Source organism: Zootoca vivipara, chromosome 4 (genome assembly GCF_963506605.1).
Source record: "Zootoca vivipara chromosome 4, rZooViv1.1, whole genome shotgun sequence".
Lineage (NCBI taxonomy): Eukaryota > Metazoa > Chordata > Lepidosauria > Squamata > Lacertidae > Zootoca > Zootoca vivipara.
The window spans coordinates 91,494,820-91,511,994 of NC_083279.1; the positions used below are offsets into that span (position 1 = coordinate 91,494,820).

Sequence of the window (17,175 nt, forward strand, 5' to 3'; positions counted from 1 at the left end):
AGATGACAGGAATTTTAACCAGTCCTGACCATCACCTTCAGTGGGTTTACCCTGAATATGGAGAACATTCGATACAACCCACAGGTTAATGATGTTCTCCTCTAGAATCAACTCCTTTGAGGCATTGGGAACGATTTGTGATTCAGCATTTAAAAGCAAAGGCACTTGATTAACTCGAATTGAACCTACATTTTCTTGGAAGAAATTGGAGCAAGGGGAAGGGGCTTCCTTCCACATCAGACCAGTGCATGTTCAAAACAGGCCTGAATTCTGATTGGCCAAGCTCTCTCTGAAATCCCTGGCTTCCTGGGTCCCCTATCCAACAAGCCGTCCATCAAATTATGAGTAGACTTTGTTGGTGCAATCTGGAGCGAGCCATGCTCCCTCTGTACACCCCACATTTAAATGAATGGGAGCTGCACAACTGTATTTCCGGAAAGAAAAAAGTTGCAATCATTCACAGTTTTCTTCTGCTGTTTCCTTAACATTTACAAGCCATTTGTAAAGTGTGTGTGTGTGTGTGTGTGTGTGTGAGAGAGAGAGAGAGAGAGAGAGAGAGAATGTGAATGAAGCATGAAGCATCTCTCTCAGTGTACACTGAAATAACCATGGGTTTCATACCCTCTGTTAATAGTCAGAATAGTAATCTCCTCTACTTTCTTCCAGCTAAACAAGATATTTTGATAGGTTACATTGACATAACCTGAACTAACATTAATTGACTTGCAAATCAGTGGCCAGAAGCTAAAGATAGGGGAGAAATGTGTTCAGTTCATATTTCAACAGGAACTTACTTAATTTGCACTTCCTGGACCCATCTGCAGACTGAAACACAGCTTCTCTTTGAAATTCACACTTCTCCGACTTTTGCAATTCAGGTCTCCAACCAAATATATCTGTGTATGTGTGTGTGTACAGAAAAGCAAATATTCAGGGAAATCCTGCATTAAGAAGTGTGTGTTACTGAACATAACACAGAGAAATGCATTGCATTTAGGAAACTGGCTTGCAAACATTAAGAGAAGTGCACATTAAAAGGTACATGGATTTTGACACAAACTTTTTTTTCAAAAAAAAATTACAAGCTGTTGCGGAAGTGGGGCAAACCGACTTGAAAAATGAGAAACCAAGAAAAATGGACATTGACAGATTAATCCGTCCCAACCAGGGCAAATGACAGATGCTACCATCTGCATTTTTATTTTTATTTTGCATAACCGCCAGGCATCATGTACAGGGTCGGCTCCAGCCTCAAGGGTGAGGCATTCAGTATAGTCTGTCATGAGTCCTGAGGTGTCACTAGGCTCAGGCATGGAGTGGTAGGCTGACAGACAAGGAAGAGGAAGAGGAAATGACATCAGGGGTGGCAGAGACAGGGAAACAGAGGCTGGAGGAGGCAGGTACTTCACTTCTCCAGGAAACGACTGCTCTGGCTGGAGAAGCAGGACTCCCACCTCCCCTCTTCCTTCCCAAGAGAAGGAGCACAGAATCCAGGAGGGCAGCAACTAACCACTAGGAGTGGAGGAACCAGAGTCAGATGGGGAAGGCACAACCTAGTTGTCTGGGACCCAGCAGCACTCCAGCCACTGGGAACTGACACATCCTCCCCAGTGCAATGAGCACCTGCACACTTGACAGTCTTGCAAGGCACAAGAGCCTCCCGAGTAAGCTCCCATGGCCCCATCTTTAAAAGCTTGGTGGGTGGGCATGCCAACCCATTGGGACAACTCCATTGCTTCTGTGCAGCTTCTGCCCCGATCTTGGACTCCGTAAGCTTGAACAGCTTCTTCTAACCCAACTGGTCGTAACCTCTCCTGTCACCCATCCTGAGCATAAGGCTGCTTACTCTAAAGATCTCTCCTTTCCTCTCAAGAAAGGGTCTGAACCAGAGCCAGGAGATATTCGTTTTCTGGTGCGCTTCCCCAGCAGGTTTACTTGGCGCCAGTGGTGCAATGAGATCAGTGCCAAGTGGCCACATTGATAGTCTCCAGAGGCATGACCTCCTTCATCTCCTTTTGGTATCATTCCCTTCCTGGAGGTGTTCGCTTGCTGGCCTCTCCCTGTTTGTTTCCCTTCTGTTAGAGGTGGAGAACAGTATAGCATTATTCTGAGTCAAACCACTGGTCTCTCAAGCTCAAGTATGGTCTACACCAGGCATCCCCAAACTGTGGCCCTCCAGATGTTTTGACCTACAACTCCCATGATCCCTAGCTAACAGGACCAGTGGTTGGGGAAGATGGGAACTGTAGTTCAAAACATCTGGAGGGCCGAAGTTTGGGGATGCCTGGTCTACACTGACAGGCAGGTGTCTCCAGGATTCCAGACAGAGCAGGAGGTGGGTTTTCCCTGTAAAGAAGCCTGGCAATTCTTTTTTTTATTATTTAATTTCCTCCCTATTGGTTTCTACAGTGGGAGGGTTAACCATGCCAGTTCCTGCCTGGTAGAGTTGAAGGGCCTGATCCTGAGACCTCTTTGAGGAACAAAGCTGCCTCTGGTTACCCTCCCCCAGAATACCCCTGGAATACCGTGTTTTAGAGCCTACCTCTGGCAGGTAGGAGATCTACGCCTGTCGAGATTCCTGCATGAATGTCAGGGTCCTCCATGGTGAAAACACACACAAACAGGCTGAAAGCTTATCTTCATTGGTGAAGAACGTCTACTCCATCCGACCTGTCTGGTAGATCTGCATGTTAGGATTACACCGTAGAAAAGCTTTTGTTCTTTAAAACCAAGTTGCCTGGATAAAATTGTTCAGAATTGTGACCAGTAATGTTCCCATTACACTCACATGCGCGCGCACCCTTCATTCATCAAATGCATTCAATTAAAAGTACAAAGGAACTGACATCAATTGCTCAATCGTTCCTGTGTCTATTTAGCCTAATTGCTCAATTGGCCATAATTGCCCGACAAAACTAATTGGGCGATAATGAAACAAGTTGTGTGTGTGTGTGTGTGTTTGAACTAAACTACATGATTAAAAGCAAATGTCTGAATTGCTTGCAATGCATTTTTTATGCACCTTCCCAAATGTTGATTCTGTCATTAGAGAACGCACGCCTTTCTGCAGTCGGAAAAGAAGTTGCTTATCAGTAAATTCCCATGCACGCTACCAAACCAACTGCTACAACTTCCATAATTTGTGCCTCATTTTAAACTTCAAATTTGGCTGTGAAAAATAATACGTAGCAACATTTAGATAGTGCATGTTGAATGTTTCCTGTTAGAGGGTTTTATCCCAAAGACCCCTCGTCAGCCAACTCATGGAAAGAATCTGGAAAGGTACCTTGTGCCAAACCAGATAACTTGTCCATCTAGACTAGCATTGTCTACTCTGACTGGCAGTATCCCTCCAGGATCTCAGGCAGAGAAAAAAAAAATCCCCATCACCCACTCCCTGAACCTTGTAATGGAAGATGCAATGGATTGAACCTCAGACCATGTGCCCTCACTTACACCCACCGGACCCCACAATTTAACTATGAACCTTCAGGAACTCTGGCATTCATACAGAGCATCTGTGTGTACAAAGGCTCTCCACTCACTGCATCACATAATCAGAACAGTCCCCAGCTTCAAGTCCTCCTGTCCTTCCACTGCTCTGAAGCTTTGCAGCAATGTTTCAGGTCTCCACCCAATGGCTACCTCCACCTTGTGTCTGGTGCTCCTTTCTGATTCAAAGCTGGATGAGCCGACCAAACCTTAAGTATGTCAATTCTTTTGCACTCCTTCTGATTGCCTGATCATTGATCATGTTGGGCTGACCCCTTTTTAAAATGTGAAATTTCCAGAGGTGCCGTAGTCAACGGCTGCTGCCAAGCAATGAATGATCTATATACGTTTTCTGCCTTACTGCTGTTCGCCCAGCTACTAGTAATCAATGAAGTAGCTTCTTTGACACAGCTGATTAATTATAATTTGGTTACGTTGACAGTTTAAACTGCTGGAGAATTCCGAACGCATTTTGGAACGACTCTGGTTTGAGCATCCTTGAAGAGCTGGAATTGATCTCCACACAGGGCGGGGTGGGGGGAGCCATCTTCAGAAAGTCTGTTTGTCAACAGTGATTCTCCCCCCCCCTTTTCTTCTTTTCACAGGAGGGCAAGAAGATTGCATTCTCTCCTACGAACCCGTAACAAGGCAGGAAAGTAAGCAAAGTCTGACATTCTACTAAACATGTTTGGATCAATCAGATGATCAGTAGATGCCATCTATTCATTCAGGAAAATGAGGTGGTACAGTCCTGAGATGGCAGGGGGGGACCATACCACTTTACAGTGTAAAAGTGGGGGGGAGAAGGTCGCACAAAAACTCCCTGTCACGAGAAAACTAGCAGAGCAGCATGAAAGCTCTTTTGGCCCACATTCAGTCCACTGTGGTAGTTTTCTGACTGGCATGGGACATTTGTATATGGGGGGGGGGGCGGTTGCATTAAAAAATGTGATACCCCAGCTTAAGTGGTACAGTCCACTGTCACATTTTAGAATTTTGCTATCTCTTTCTGCTGTGACCCAGATTTAGCCTCTATGACCCAGTCCATCCATTCACTTCAGACTGCAGGCAGGAGATGCGTATTACGTGGGGCTGCCCTTAGAAGCTGCTGGTGCAAATTGGAGCAGCTCGGCTGCTCATTGGGACATGATATCACCAGTGAGAAAAATTGAACCAATTGCCTGTTAGCTACTGGGCAGTGTGCAGGTATATAAAGCCCAATGCAGCTTGGGACCAGGGTAAACTAAAAGATCATTTCATTCCTTATCCTCCTGCAGATCTTATCAGGCTGTCCATTCCACCTGATACAGGAACAGGGCCTTAGCTGTTGTGGAACCGACCCTTCAGAATTCCCTCCCAATGTCTTCTCAGCACCTACTGAAGGACTTTTAAGTTTAGGTCCTTCCCAATCTGCATCCATATTGGGATTATTTTTAGGATGTTGCCAGATGTTTGTTTCTCCACTTCTTTCTTTGCCCACCTGGGCTCCTGCAGGAGGAAGAGTGGGTTATTAAATGAACGAGTGAATTGCATTCTCTGGTACTGTCCCAGCTGGCTTGTAGCATGTGAATTTTTTGCTTATGTGGTGTGACTCCTTACTCTAAATAGTTTTATTTATGTTCCCAACTCCCACTTTGTTTTAATAATAACCGACATGTCCAGGTAGCCTTTGGCTTGGAAACAGGGATGCGGGTGGTGCTGTGGTCTAAACAACCGAGCTTCTTTGCTCTGTCCCAGCTCCTGCCAACATAGCAGTTTGAAAGCACGCCAGTGCAAGTAGATAAATAGGTATCACTGTGGTGGGAAGGTAAATGGTATTTCCGTGCGCTCTGGTTTCCGTCACGGCGTTCCGTTGCGCCAGAAGCGGTTTAGTCCTGCTGGCCACATGACCTGGGAAGCCATCTGCAGACAAACGCCAGCTCCCTCGACCTGAAGCGAGATGGGCGCCACACCCCATGGTCAACTTTGACTGGACTTAACCAGCCAGGGGTCCTTTTCCTTTACCTTTTTTACCCTTTGGCTTGGACATAGCCATAGCTGCCAAGTCTCCCGTATTCCCCGGGAAACCCTCGTTTTTCCAGCCGTCCCCAGCTGGAAAAACGGATTTTTTGTTTGTTTGTTTTTTCCCGGTTTACTTACCGGCTGGGGGAGGCTCCTTCTGCGCATGTCTGGAGTCTCTGGACATGCGCAGAAGCGATTTCTGGTGCGGCGGCCATTTTGGAACTGGGCAGAGCATGCTCAGAAGCGACTTCCGGTGCTGCTCTACCCAGTTCCAAAATGGCGGCAGCGCTACTTCCGGCCTGCCGATCCCTTATTTTTCCAGCAGGAACTTGGCAGGTATGGACATAGCAAAATCTTTTCTTTTAACTCCACGAGTGTGTTCAGCCAATTCATTTCTACCAACAGGTAAACATGAGCTGTTGACTTGCCATCACACTTTGCTTTAAAGTTTCCATCATCAAGATGTCCCTTTTCTTTCTGCATTTCAGTTAATTACACCAGACCAGTTATTATCCTTGGGCCAATGAAAGATCGAATCAATGATGATTTGATATCTGAATTTCCTGACAAATTTGGCTCCTGTGTACCACGTAAGTATTATATTTTCTGAGACCTCTTTTCCCATTTTTCTCTGTTTAATGTTGGGGCGGGGGCCTTTTCACCTTTCAGAAAGCTCATTCCCACATGGATAACCTTCCAGGGGGCGTATGTCATAGATATGTGGGGACAGAGGCAAAAATGGGTACAGGAGCTGATGCGACCCTTTTTTTATATAATAATCATTTTTATTACCAGTAAGTTGTCAATTTTACATTTCAAAATAAACATTTTGCAAACTTTAAAGTATCCAACGACTTCCCTTCTTCTCCTTCCATGGTTCATTTTTCATATCATACATCCCTGCATATTTTACCATAACCATTCAAATCAGTTTTCCACCTTAACATCCATCAAAAAATTATTTACTCTGTTGAATTTATCTTAATGCAGCCAGCGTTTTCAGCTGTATACCGTTATTTCCCATGTCTTCAATAGATGTTTTCCACTCTTCTTTAAATATATGTTCCTCTTTCTCTCTTATTCTGTGTTAAATCTGCAAGTTTTGCATATTCTGTCCACTTAAGTTGCCAATCCTCTTTAGCTGGGACCTCGCTCACTTTCCATCTGGGGGCTAACAAAATACGGGCCGCAGTTGTCGCATACCTAAATATCCTTTTCTGACCCCTAGGAATTGCTGGTGTGACTCTTACTCTTTTGGCTACATTGGGGCAGATATTTCTGTGGCTAACAGCCATGGAGAGACTTCGCCTCTATGTTTGCTTCTCCAACATACTAATTCTGACTTGAATTAGAGACAAGAAGCTGTGACAGTACGATTCTTATCGTTCCAGCTGCCTCTCCTCGTGATACCTTACTAAAATAGCATCCATTTTTAAATCTGATGCTTATGTGCCTTTCAGAAGCCAGGGCTTACACAGGGGTCAGCAAACTTTTTCAGCAGGGGGCCCGGTCCACTGTCCCTCAGATCTTGTGTGGGGCCGGACTATATTTTGAAGGGGAACAAATGAACGAATTCCTATGCCCCACAAATAACCCAGAGATGCATTTTAAATAAAAGGACACATTTTATTCATGTAAAAACATGCTGATTCCCGGACCGTCCATGGGCCGGATTTAGAAGGCGATTGGGCCTTAGTTTGCCTACCCATGGCTTATGGAGAAGGGCCATGCTTCGGTACCTTTGTGTGTCAAAGGGCTCCTGGTTCAATCCCCAGCATCTCCAAAAGCTCTGAAACCCCGTAAAGCCAATTGTACCAAGCTAAATGGACCAGTGACCTGACCTACGTTCGTGTTTCGTAATTTAGGGTCTGCTTTTCATATCCTAATATAGCCCGGGGGGGATGTGAAATAATAATGAGGAAGAGCACCTTTGAGCATGTCCTGAGTTCAAGCTTCCCGTGGTACGGCGTCACACACCCCATTCCAATATAATGTTTGTATTTCTGAAACCTTGTGGGTCCCTGAAACCTGCTGATACCCTTAAACCTTCCACTTGTGTGTATATGGATGGTGCTGTTACAGTATGCATTTGTTTTTGTGTGTCAAATAATTTTTATTTGATTTTACAAATATAGAATTATTATAATACAATCATGCACACCCACCTTTAAATATTCCTCTGAATCCCTGGACTTCCCACCATCCCTTCCATGGGTCCTAGTATTAGACCTTTTCTACTGCATATTTTTCAATAGTCCAATATAACTCCATTATCTCCATAGTACTTACTACCTCACAAGTGTTATTGCAATCCTGTAATGTTTTCATCTCCTTACAATGGTCTCCTAGATAAATTTTTAAAAAAAATCCCATTCTTTGTTAAAATTTTTGGTCTGTCGTTTAGTCGTGTCTGACTCTTCATGACCCCATGGACCATAGCACGCCAGGCACTCCTGTCAGCACCTACAATTCCTAATTTAAAAAAGCCTCTGGTTTTGTTTATAAAAGTTAATTTAAACATTCTTATCTCATTATATATCATTTCCCATAATGCTTTTATTACCTTGCAAGACCACCACATATGATGAAAGGTGCCTTCTTCTTCTTTTACACTTCCAACAGATATTTGAACTCATCTTATAGATTTTGCTAATTTACTAGGAGTCAGAGCTGTTACAGCATATAGATATGTAGATAGAATCATAGAATTGTAGAGTTGGAAGGGATCCCAAGAGTCATCTAGTCCAACCCCCTGCAATGCAGGAATCTTTTGCCCGAGGTGAGATTTGAACCCACAACCCTGAGATTAGGAATCTCATGCTCTACCAACTGAGCTAACCCAGATGGGCAGATAGATAGATAGATAGATAGATAGATGATAGATGATAGATAGATGATAGATAGATAGATAGATAGATAGATAGATAGATAGATAGATAGATAGATAGATAGATGAATGAGATACTGTTGTTGTTGCTGCATGAAACCAGTGATGAAATGGGTGTTTGTTCCTTCAAGATGTAGACATATCTTTGGGTTGGTGAATTTCATTTTTGTCTTGGTGCACTTACAGAAAGCTTTATCCTGCTTTGTTTTCCATCTTCTCTCTCTCTCTCTCTCTCCCCCCCCCCCCCCGCCGCTAGATACAACTCGGCCAAAGCGTGATTATGAAGTGGATGGTAGAGATTATCATTTTGTCATCTCCAGAGAACAAATGGAAAAGGACATCCAAGAGCACAAATTCATAGAGGCCGGACAGTATAACGATAATCTTTATGGGACTAGCGTTCAATCTGTCAGATTTGTGGCAGAAAGGGTAAGTTTGTTCCTATAGCAAAGGTTGCGGCAGATATTACCATAGGCAAGGGAACATTGGCGTAGGCAGATGAGGTCACCAAAATGCCACAACGCCATCAGAGAGAGCATGAGACAGACCTCCAAGAGTTAGTTCCACTGCAACGAAGAAGACCCCGTCCGGTGAACCACCTCTGGTGGCGGTGTGACTTAAGAGCAAGGTTTCCATAGATTGCCTATGTGAGAGGGCAAGGTGCTCTCTTTTTGGCTGAAATGCAGCTAAACATTGCAAGAGTTAACCACCTCTTCACCTACTCCCAACAGGGCAAACACTGTATACTCGATGTATCAGGAAACGCCATCAAGCGACTACAAGCTGCGCAGCTGTACCCCATTGCGATCTTCATTAAGCCTAAATCCTGGGAGCCATTGCTGTGAGTACTTGTCTCCTTTTAAACCATTAAGAGTAAGAGTATTCCATGCTGCCCAGAATTCAGCTCCCTGCCATTTCCAGGATTTGGAACACTGCGTAACATGGGGTGCATGCTTTCCTGGTGTGCAGCTGCCTTTGGGCATTGCTGGTTATGTTCAAATCCAGGAAGGGTGAGTTACACTTCTTCCATTGGTGTATGTCATTCAAGACAGAAGTACTGTTTCTGGAGGACGAGAGACAGGCAGATGTGAGGGACTCCTTGATCCTGAATGGAATAACTGTGCCCCTAAAGGAGTCATTCTAGACTCACAGCTGTCCATGGAGGCACAGGTCCATTCTGTGTCCAGGGTGGGTGTCTGCCAGCTCCATCTGATACGTTGGCTGAGGCCCTACATGCCTGCACACTGCCACGCCAGAGTTATCTCCCGACTACTGCAACACGCTCTACACAAGGCTACTTTTAAAGGTGACTCGGAAACTACAGAAGCTAATCCAGAACGTGTCTGCCAGACTGGGAGTGGCCACCAGGACCATATAACACCAGTCCTAAAGGAGCTACACTGGCTCCCAGCACATTTCCAGGCACAATTCTAAGTGTTGGTGCTGACCTTTAAAGCTCTAAACAGCCTCGGCCCAGTATACCTGAAGGAGCGTCTCCATCCCCAACGCTCAGCCAGACACTGAGGTCCAGCTCCGAGGTCCTTCTGGCAGTTCCCTCACTGCGAGAAGAGAGGTTACAGGGAACCAGGCAGAGGGCCTTCTCAGTAGTGGCACCTGCCCTGTGGAACGCCCTCCCATCAGATGTCAAACAGATCAACAACTATATGATTTTCCCAAGGCAGCCCTGGATACGGAAGCTTTCACTTTTGATGTTTTATGGTGTCTTTATATTATACCAAGAGTGGCTGGGGCAACTGAATCAGATGGGCAGCATAGAAAGAATAAAATTGTTGCTGCTGCTGCTGTTATTTGCATCTCCCCACAAGAGAGAAACACAAGTCACTGGCTCCACTGTTAATCAGAGCCTAACTTAGATGATGCGTGAATTACAGAGCTGCTTTCAGACATCATCACCATTGTCAGGCATGGGCCAAGGCCCACACTCCACCATGGGGCCCACTGCAAATCCTGCTTTGCCATTTTACCGTAACACTCCTTTTGGGGATTTACACCAGCCTCAGCTCATCCAGCGTGGTATAGTGGTTAAGAGCGGTGGACTTGTAATCTGGTGAGCTGGGTTCACTTCCCCACTCCTCCACATGCAGCTGCTGCAGGGCCGGCGCGTCCATTCAGACGACCTAGGTGGCTGCCTAGGGCACCAGAATGGAGGGGGCGCTGGCCAGCATGCCCGCCGCCACCCCCCGCCGCCGAGCGGCTTCAGGCCGCTCTCCGGAGGCTCCCCGCGCAAAGGTCCAGAGGCGCACAGGAGTGCGAGCCTGAGGCCACCTTGCTGCGCCTGTCAGCTGAAGAGCGGCCCCAGGCCGCTCTCCCGAGGCGCGCGTGTGCCTCCGGAGAGCGGCCTGAAGCCACTCTACAGGCTACAGCTGACAGACACAGCGAGGTGGCCCCAGCTCGCGCTCCCGCTCGAAGCTCCGGAGGTGAGCAGGAGCCTGGGACCACCTCCCCACGCCTCTCAGCTGTTTTTTATTTTATTTTTATTTTTGTCTCCTTTTTATTTTTTTCTATTTGCTATTTTTATTTTTTTCTAATTTTTGTTTGTTTGTTTTGTTTTTGTTTTTTTATTTTGTTTTTTCATTATTTTGGGGGGGGCACCAGAAGGTGATCTCGCCTAGGGCGCAAAAAAAACCTAGCACCGGCCCTGAGCTGCTGGGTGACCTTGAGCTAGTCACACTTCTCTGAAGTCTCTCGGTCTCACTCATCTCACAGAGTGGTTGTTGTGGGGGAGGAAGGGAAAGGAGATTGTTGGCCACTTTGAGACTCCTTAAGGGGAGTGAAAGGCGGGGTATCAAGTCCAAACTCCTCCTCCTCTTCTTCTTCATCCAGCTTTGGCTCCGCTGACTGAGCCCCAGCTGAGCCAGGATGAGCAAGTTAAACGGGCATATCTTTGGCTGATCTGGGGTTGGGCGCTTAATGCCAGCTGAGCCCAGCTGTGCCAGGAATCAGTCAGACAAACCCGAGATCCCCTGCACCGTAAGCTGTTCATCCCAGTGGATCTCACCATAGGCTTGCCACCCTTAGTTACTGAAACAGGAGCACATATACTAAATACTAATTTTTTGAGTAGCTTTCCCCTTCCTTAGCGTAGACACATTTGGTGCATCCCCAATTCAGTCAGCAGGCAGATTCTTCTTCCCAAGAGCTAGGTCAGCTGTAACAAATGTGTGTTGTCATGTACTTCTTAGCCAATTCCTTATGCATCATCATGCGCATAATTTTCAGCATGCACCACACGTGGTTTACGCTGTGTGCAGTTCGTTTTGGCATGCGTCTCTGGTTTCCTCCGGAGTCTTAGATTATGGTTTCATGTCTCTCTGCTTTGCTTATCCACATGCCGCAGCCGATTTCCTAAAATTAACCAGCGCTTGGAAGGGAATCTATATCCTCTAACCTGGAAAGCCCTGCATGCCAGTCACGGATGTGCGACGGCCATTCGCATAGTGAAGGAAAAGCAGTTTGCACAGTCTGGGAGCTATTGTTGTCCATGTTCCAATTGGAAATGAGTTTGGGAAATGAACTCTCTGACAAATTGAGCCCTGGCTGTGTTGCCATGGAAAATACTGTCTGTCCTCATTTTGACTAAGCAGCATAATGAAAGAGACCTAGTTCTGAGGTGTATCATTAATGCAGGGATAGCCAACATGGTACCCTCCCAATGCCATTGAAACTCAGCTCCCATCATCCCTTATCATTGGCCATTTTGGCTGCAGCTGATGGCAGCTGGAGTCCAACATCTGGCAGGCAGCATGTTGCCTAACCTTGCATTAAGCTCTTTTAATATGAACATATTTTAGTGCTCCTATGACATTAATAGTTTATAGGAGAGTTCTGTTTTTCAGACGCCACTCTTTTTGCCTTAGTTCCAGAGCTTCTGACAACATGGCCTGTATAAAGGGTTGAGGATTTCCCCCACCCCTGGATTAAAAAAAGGGCACCTTAGTTATTTATTTTTAAGATAACTTGTTGGGGCTTATTTTGGCTGCAGCAAATGGATAATGAAATGGTGATGGATCTTCCTTACCTCCAATGTGTTTCTAGGGAAATGAATAAACGTTTCACAGAAGAACAAGCCAAGAAGACATACGACCGAGCAATGAAATTAGAACAAGAATTTGGAGAATATTTTACAGGTATGCATCCCTATGGGAAGGTTTCCTGTGGCTAGAGAACCATTTTTTCCCTCTCTCTCAGCTCAAGGAAGGGCCTCATTCCCTTATGGACATCATAGTAAATATTTCTATATGTGCATTTAACCATATAAATTAGCATAGGCAAAATCTTCCAACCTTTGTTGGATGATGCATTCCATCTTTTCGGGAAATGCAAGTGGGGACCCTAACGGCCTTCCCAAAACATTTACCAATGTGACTGTTAAGAACCTTTATTTCTTTTCTGCAGCTATTGTCCAAGGAGAAACCTTAGAAGATATATATAACCAATGCAAACTCGTAATTGAAGAACAATCTGGGCCTTTCATCTGGATTCCTTCCAAGGAGAAGCTATAAGTTCGCCAATTCACCTCTGATCACAATGGAAGAGCATTTAGAAGAAAACTTAATCCTATCTTATTTGGAAGCTTTTTGGGGGTGTGGTTTTTTTCCCGGGGGGGAGGGGAAAGTTACTTTTACGTTTCTTGCAGTCAATGTGAATTTTTTTCTGAATGTACAACACAAAGTGTTCGAAGCCATGAAGGACATTGATTTGGTCATAAAGGGTAGAGAAAAGAAGAAGAAAACCTTTACAAAAATAAGAGAGAGAGACTTTTGCCATATTAACAAGAAAAAATGAAACTGCTAGCCGTGTGCTCGTTGCACCACTGGGTAGAGATGGACTTTTGACGCGGAAGCCCGCTGTCTGAGAAAGCTGGCCAGCGGTGCTCCCTCCACCCCAAAATGTATTCTTGGCTCAGCTCAATGTGTTCGTTGATTGCTTTGGAGAAGAATTTCCCAGGCCTTGGACCTCAATATTACAGCTCGATCCTGCAAGGAGCATCGCTCTGACTCCAATGGGTAAGGCGGACACTTGAAGCGGACACGTCTGAAGCTTGTATTTAAACAGGATGCGGAGCAGAGTGCCCTGCGCCTTGCAGGATAATATCCTGTAGGACCTGATCCATCTTCCACCAAACTCTGGAAAGACCTTGAATAGCTTGTTCTGGGTGTTGGATCGGGGACTTCTGCTGGGGTGGGGTGGTTGCTGTTTTTTTTGTTTGTCTTTTTGGTCATAGCGCATTTGTATTTGCTACACCTCGACTTTCGTATAACTATGCACATCAGGTTTTTTTGGTTTTCTTTCTGAAACCAATCGGGGGGTATTATTTTTCCCGGACCACTTCAGACCCACAATTTCATCAGGTTTGTAATGCCAACGAGGGTCCAGGCAACGAGTTTCATTCCACATCAGAACACTCACGCATTAAAAACAAAAACAAAAACTTTGGGGGTTCAGGGTACTTAAACTTGACAGTAAGGGATACAATTGGGGAAAGCTTTACATTTTATTTTGATTGTCTATATTATCATTTATATAAAGACAGAAGGCACTTAACAGATGGAATAATTTATTTAAAGAAATCTATATTGATGTATAGGCGCTAATTTCTATAGGTGACAAAATATTTTGTGAGATATTTTGTAAAGATTAAGTAATTGAAAGGTGAACTATTTTTCACCCTTGGCTGGCTGTAAAATGCAAAGGTCGGGGGCGGGGTTTCGAGTTGCACTATGCCATTATTTTCCCCAGGAGATTTCCTCATAGTCTTAAGTTCTAGATGTTATTTTTTTACCTTCCTAACTTGAGGGTGTTGTGTTCTCCCCCCTTTTTATTCTAGTTGATAAAGAGGCACTTAGAGCTAAAGAAAACAGATCTCAGAATTAAAATGGATTTCTGCCCCAGAAATAAAGTCTGCAGCCAAGTTGGGTGTTGGGTGTTAGTATTATAAATGGCCACTGAGATATCAGAAACAGGTTACTGGAAAGAGAATTTTAGTTCTTGGGGTTCTGAGTTACTCAATTTCCCCCAGAAAAGGTACATGTGGATAAAAGCGGAAGGAATTATGGGATGGCATTGTTGTGCCAATGACACCAGGCGGGTGCTGCAAAAATAACCCACACAAAATAACCCATCTGGAAGCACTCAAAATGTCAGTGGCCTCAATGCAATTTCTGTTTCGCTTTGAAAATAATTAATTAAGACGGTCACCATTGTAAGCTCTCTTCCAATCTCTTCCCTTGGGAACTGTCGATAGAGAAATTGCCACACACAAAAAAGCAATGGTGCATTTTTACTTCTTCTTTTTTGCTGGCAAGCCACTGATAAAATGTTTGTTTCAAAGCCCACAATACTTGGGGTAATGTTGCAAGTGGAGCATTCCATGTCTGGAAGCTACGGTACCGAGAAACTATGTTTTCCAATCACAGGAGAGTAAGAAGTGCCAGGTATAGTGTGTCAGGGATGTGCACTCTGTGCATGCACAGAGCACTGGCAGTGCAACCCTGTCCATGCCTACCAGAAGATAGCCCCACTGAGTTCAATGAGGCTTACTCCCAAGTGAGCAAAGGATTGCAGCTTGAATCTCCCATATGTGGCTGGCGTTTGGGTACTAGCAAGCAGCTGTTTGGGTTATTGAGCACTGCTGGAAGAATGGGAAATTATCTTCTGTTGCCACTTGGCCCTTCAAGACCAGGTGATCTTTGTTGCTGGGTTGCTTTTCAGCGTGGGCAGGGATTAAAAACAGCTCCTGCTTATCCGTTTGCAGGAGTCCATCATTTTACATCACTTTTCTTTGGCATCGTTATTATATGCTTCAGTTTGTACATAGGGTTTTAAGAACCAACGCCTCAATTCCTCCACCTAAAATCTCAACCACGAGCGCCTGTTTTAAACATTTCAGGCTCTTGTCTAATGGAGACACATTGTCACCGGGGGGGGGGGGGTTGAATGATTCACTGTGCACTTAAATCCCACTGACTACAGTATCTAATTTCTCCTGGATTGGAATGTAAGCTCCTGATAGAGACGCTCTACGACTCCCCCCATTTCCTCCAATCGGTGAGGCAGTTCCGATGAATCTCTTTTGGGTAGAGGAGCACCATTTGTGCTCTGGAGCACCCATAGGTGCATGGAATTGCACGCCTGGGGGGGGGATCGAATTAGCTGGAAATACAAATACGAAAAAGTGAGGGCTAGTGAGAAATTCTATAGGCCAAGGTTGTCACTGTGTAGCACTTTCTAAGACACAAGGTGCTGTTATCACCTCTGACTTGCTTGTACTCACAATCTCCTCCTCAGATGGGTCATTATTTATCTCCCCCATTTCAAAGTGTGGGGAAGGTGGGGCAAGCAAGACAATGAGTCAATAGAATTGCCCAAGGCTACATGGTGAAGGACTCGAAATTCATTTTGCCTTCATCATGTGACTTGGGGTGTTCACTTGGCCATACTGGCCCAGCTAAACTTTCCTTAACATCTGACTTAAGATGAACACGAGAAAAGGTGTTCATCTCTTAGCGCTGTTTGCTTCAGTCCAGCCAGCTCCAGACTTGCAAAAAAAAGAAAAATCAATCAAAATATTTTCCAAATCAAAAGGGCTAGAAACTTGGTGGTTTTTCCTTTAAAAGGAGAAACAAATAGAAAATTTAGTGATATTTGGAGATCATTCTGCAGAAATCCAGAGAAGTCCAAATCCTTAGGAACAATTGTTCATTTATTTATTTTTTATGTCAGCAAAACGTTGTCTCAGGTCTCGAGGTCTAGAACACCTCCTCAAGGACCTGATGCAAAATCTTTCTGTCTGATTTCCAATTCTGTTTTTCACCACTCCCATCAGTCTTTCTGTTTGTTCTGTTTTGTTTCTCAGTTAAGCATGTAACCTTCTAAGAGAACTATCCTACTGATAAATGTTCTGTTATGTCATGTGCTGTGCTTTCCAGTTTGGCAGTACCACTGTGGCTGACTACAATCAATTTCCCATCAGTCCTTGGTTACTGTAGTTACTTGGTTACTTTTTTCCTGTTTCCGTGCGTTTGTGTGTGTGTGCGTGCGTGCGTGCGCGTTTGTGTGCTTCCAGCTTAGAGTTGCCATTGCACTTTTTTTTAAGCAAAAAAAGGAAAGAAAGAGAGGAGGGGAGAAAAATCATCGAGAGAAGCGGCAAAAAGAAGGCTGGCTCTCTTTTAGGATTTGCATTTCCATTTGTTTCATGTCTGGATGACTTACGTACTTTGTGTTCCTTTTACAGCCACATTCACACCATGCATTGAAAGTCACATGATACCAAAAGCATGGCTTCCCCCAAAGAATTCTGGGAGCTGTAGTCTGCTACAGTTCTTAGGAGATCCCTGCTCCTCTCCCAGAGCTATCTATGAGGGGAACAGGGGGTCTCCTAACAACTCTCAGCCCCCTTAACAAACTACACCTCCCAGGATGCTCTGGGGTGATTTAAATGTATGGTGTGGATGTATGGCCTACTCCTCAATCATTCCATCAGCACCTCGTGGCAAAATCTCAGCTCCTCTACACCAGGCATCCCCAAACTTTGGCCCTCCAGATGTTTTGGACTACAATTCCCATCAGCCCTGACCATGGGATCATGGGAGTTGTAGGCTAAAACATCTGGAGGGCCAAAGTTTGGGGATGCCTGCTCTACACCATAAAGAGGTTGAGAGTATGGACAAGTAGAGAAGAAAAAGTAGCTAACCACAAAATCATCCTTGAGGGAATGATTGAGACTAGAAGACTTCACTTTTTATTATCTATTGAGGGCTGGAACAGATGATAGC

General features: G+C 44.9%; 1 protein-coding gene and 1 non-coding gene across 9 annotated transcripts in view; one reads left to right on the forward strand and one right to left on the reverse strand.

Annotated features, from left to right (window-relative positions):
- The window catches only part of DLG2 (discs large MAGUK scaffold protein 2), an 863,264-nt gene extending 846,302 nt beyond the window's left edge, over positions 1 to 16,962 (forward strand). For all 8 annotated transcript variants that reach the window (XM_060273906.1, XM_035114518.2, XM_060273902.1 and 5 more), the window contains 6 exons: positions 4,098 to 4,148; positions 5,982 to 6,083; positions 8,637 to 8,809; positions 9,112 to 9,221; positions 12,437 to 12,528; positions 12,797 to 16,962. In XM_060273906.1, the coding sequence (XP_060129889.1) occupies positions 4,098 to 4,148; positions 5,982 to 6,083; positions 8,637 to 8,809; positions 9,112 to 9,221; positions 12,437 to 12,528; positions 12,797 to 12,903 (635 nt within the window). In that variant the 3' untranslated portion in view covers positions 12,904 to 16,962. The remainder of the gene's footprint in view (positions 1 to 4,097; positions 4,149 to 5,981; positions 6,084 to 8,636; positions 8,810 to 9,111; positions 9,222 to 12,436; positions 12,529 to 12,796) is intronic.
- Positions 8,265 to 8,342, reverse strand: TRNAR-CCU (transfer RNA arginine (anticodon CCU)). Its single transcript has one exon. It is a non-coding gene; the product is annotated as a tRNA-Arg (tRNA).
- Positions 16,963 to 17,175: the final 213 nt, after the last annotated feature.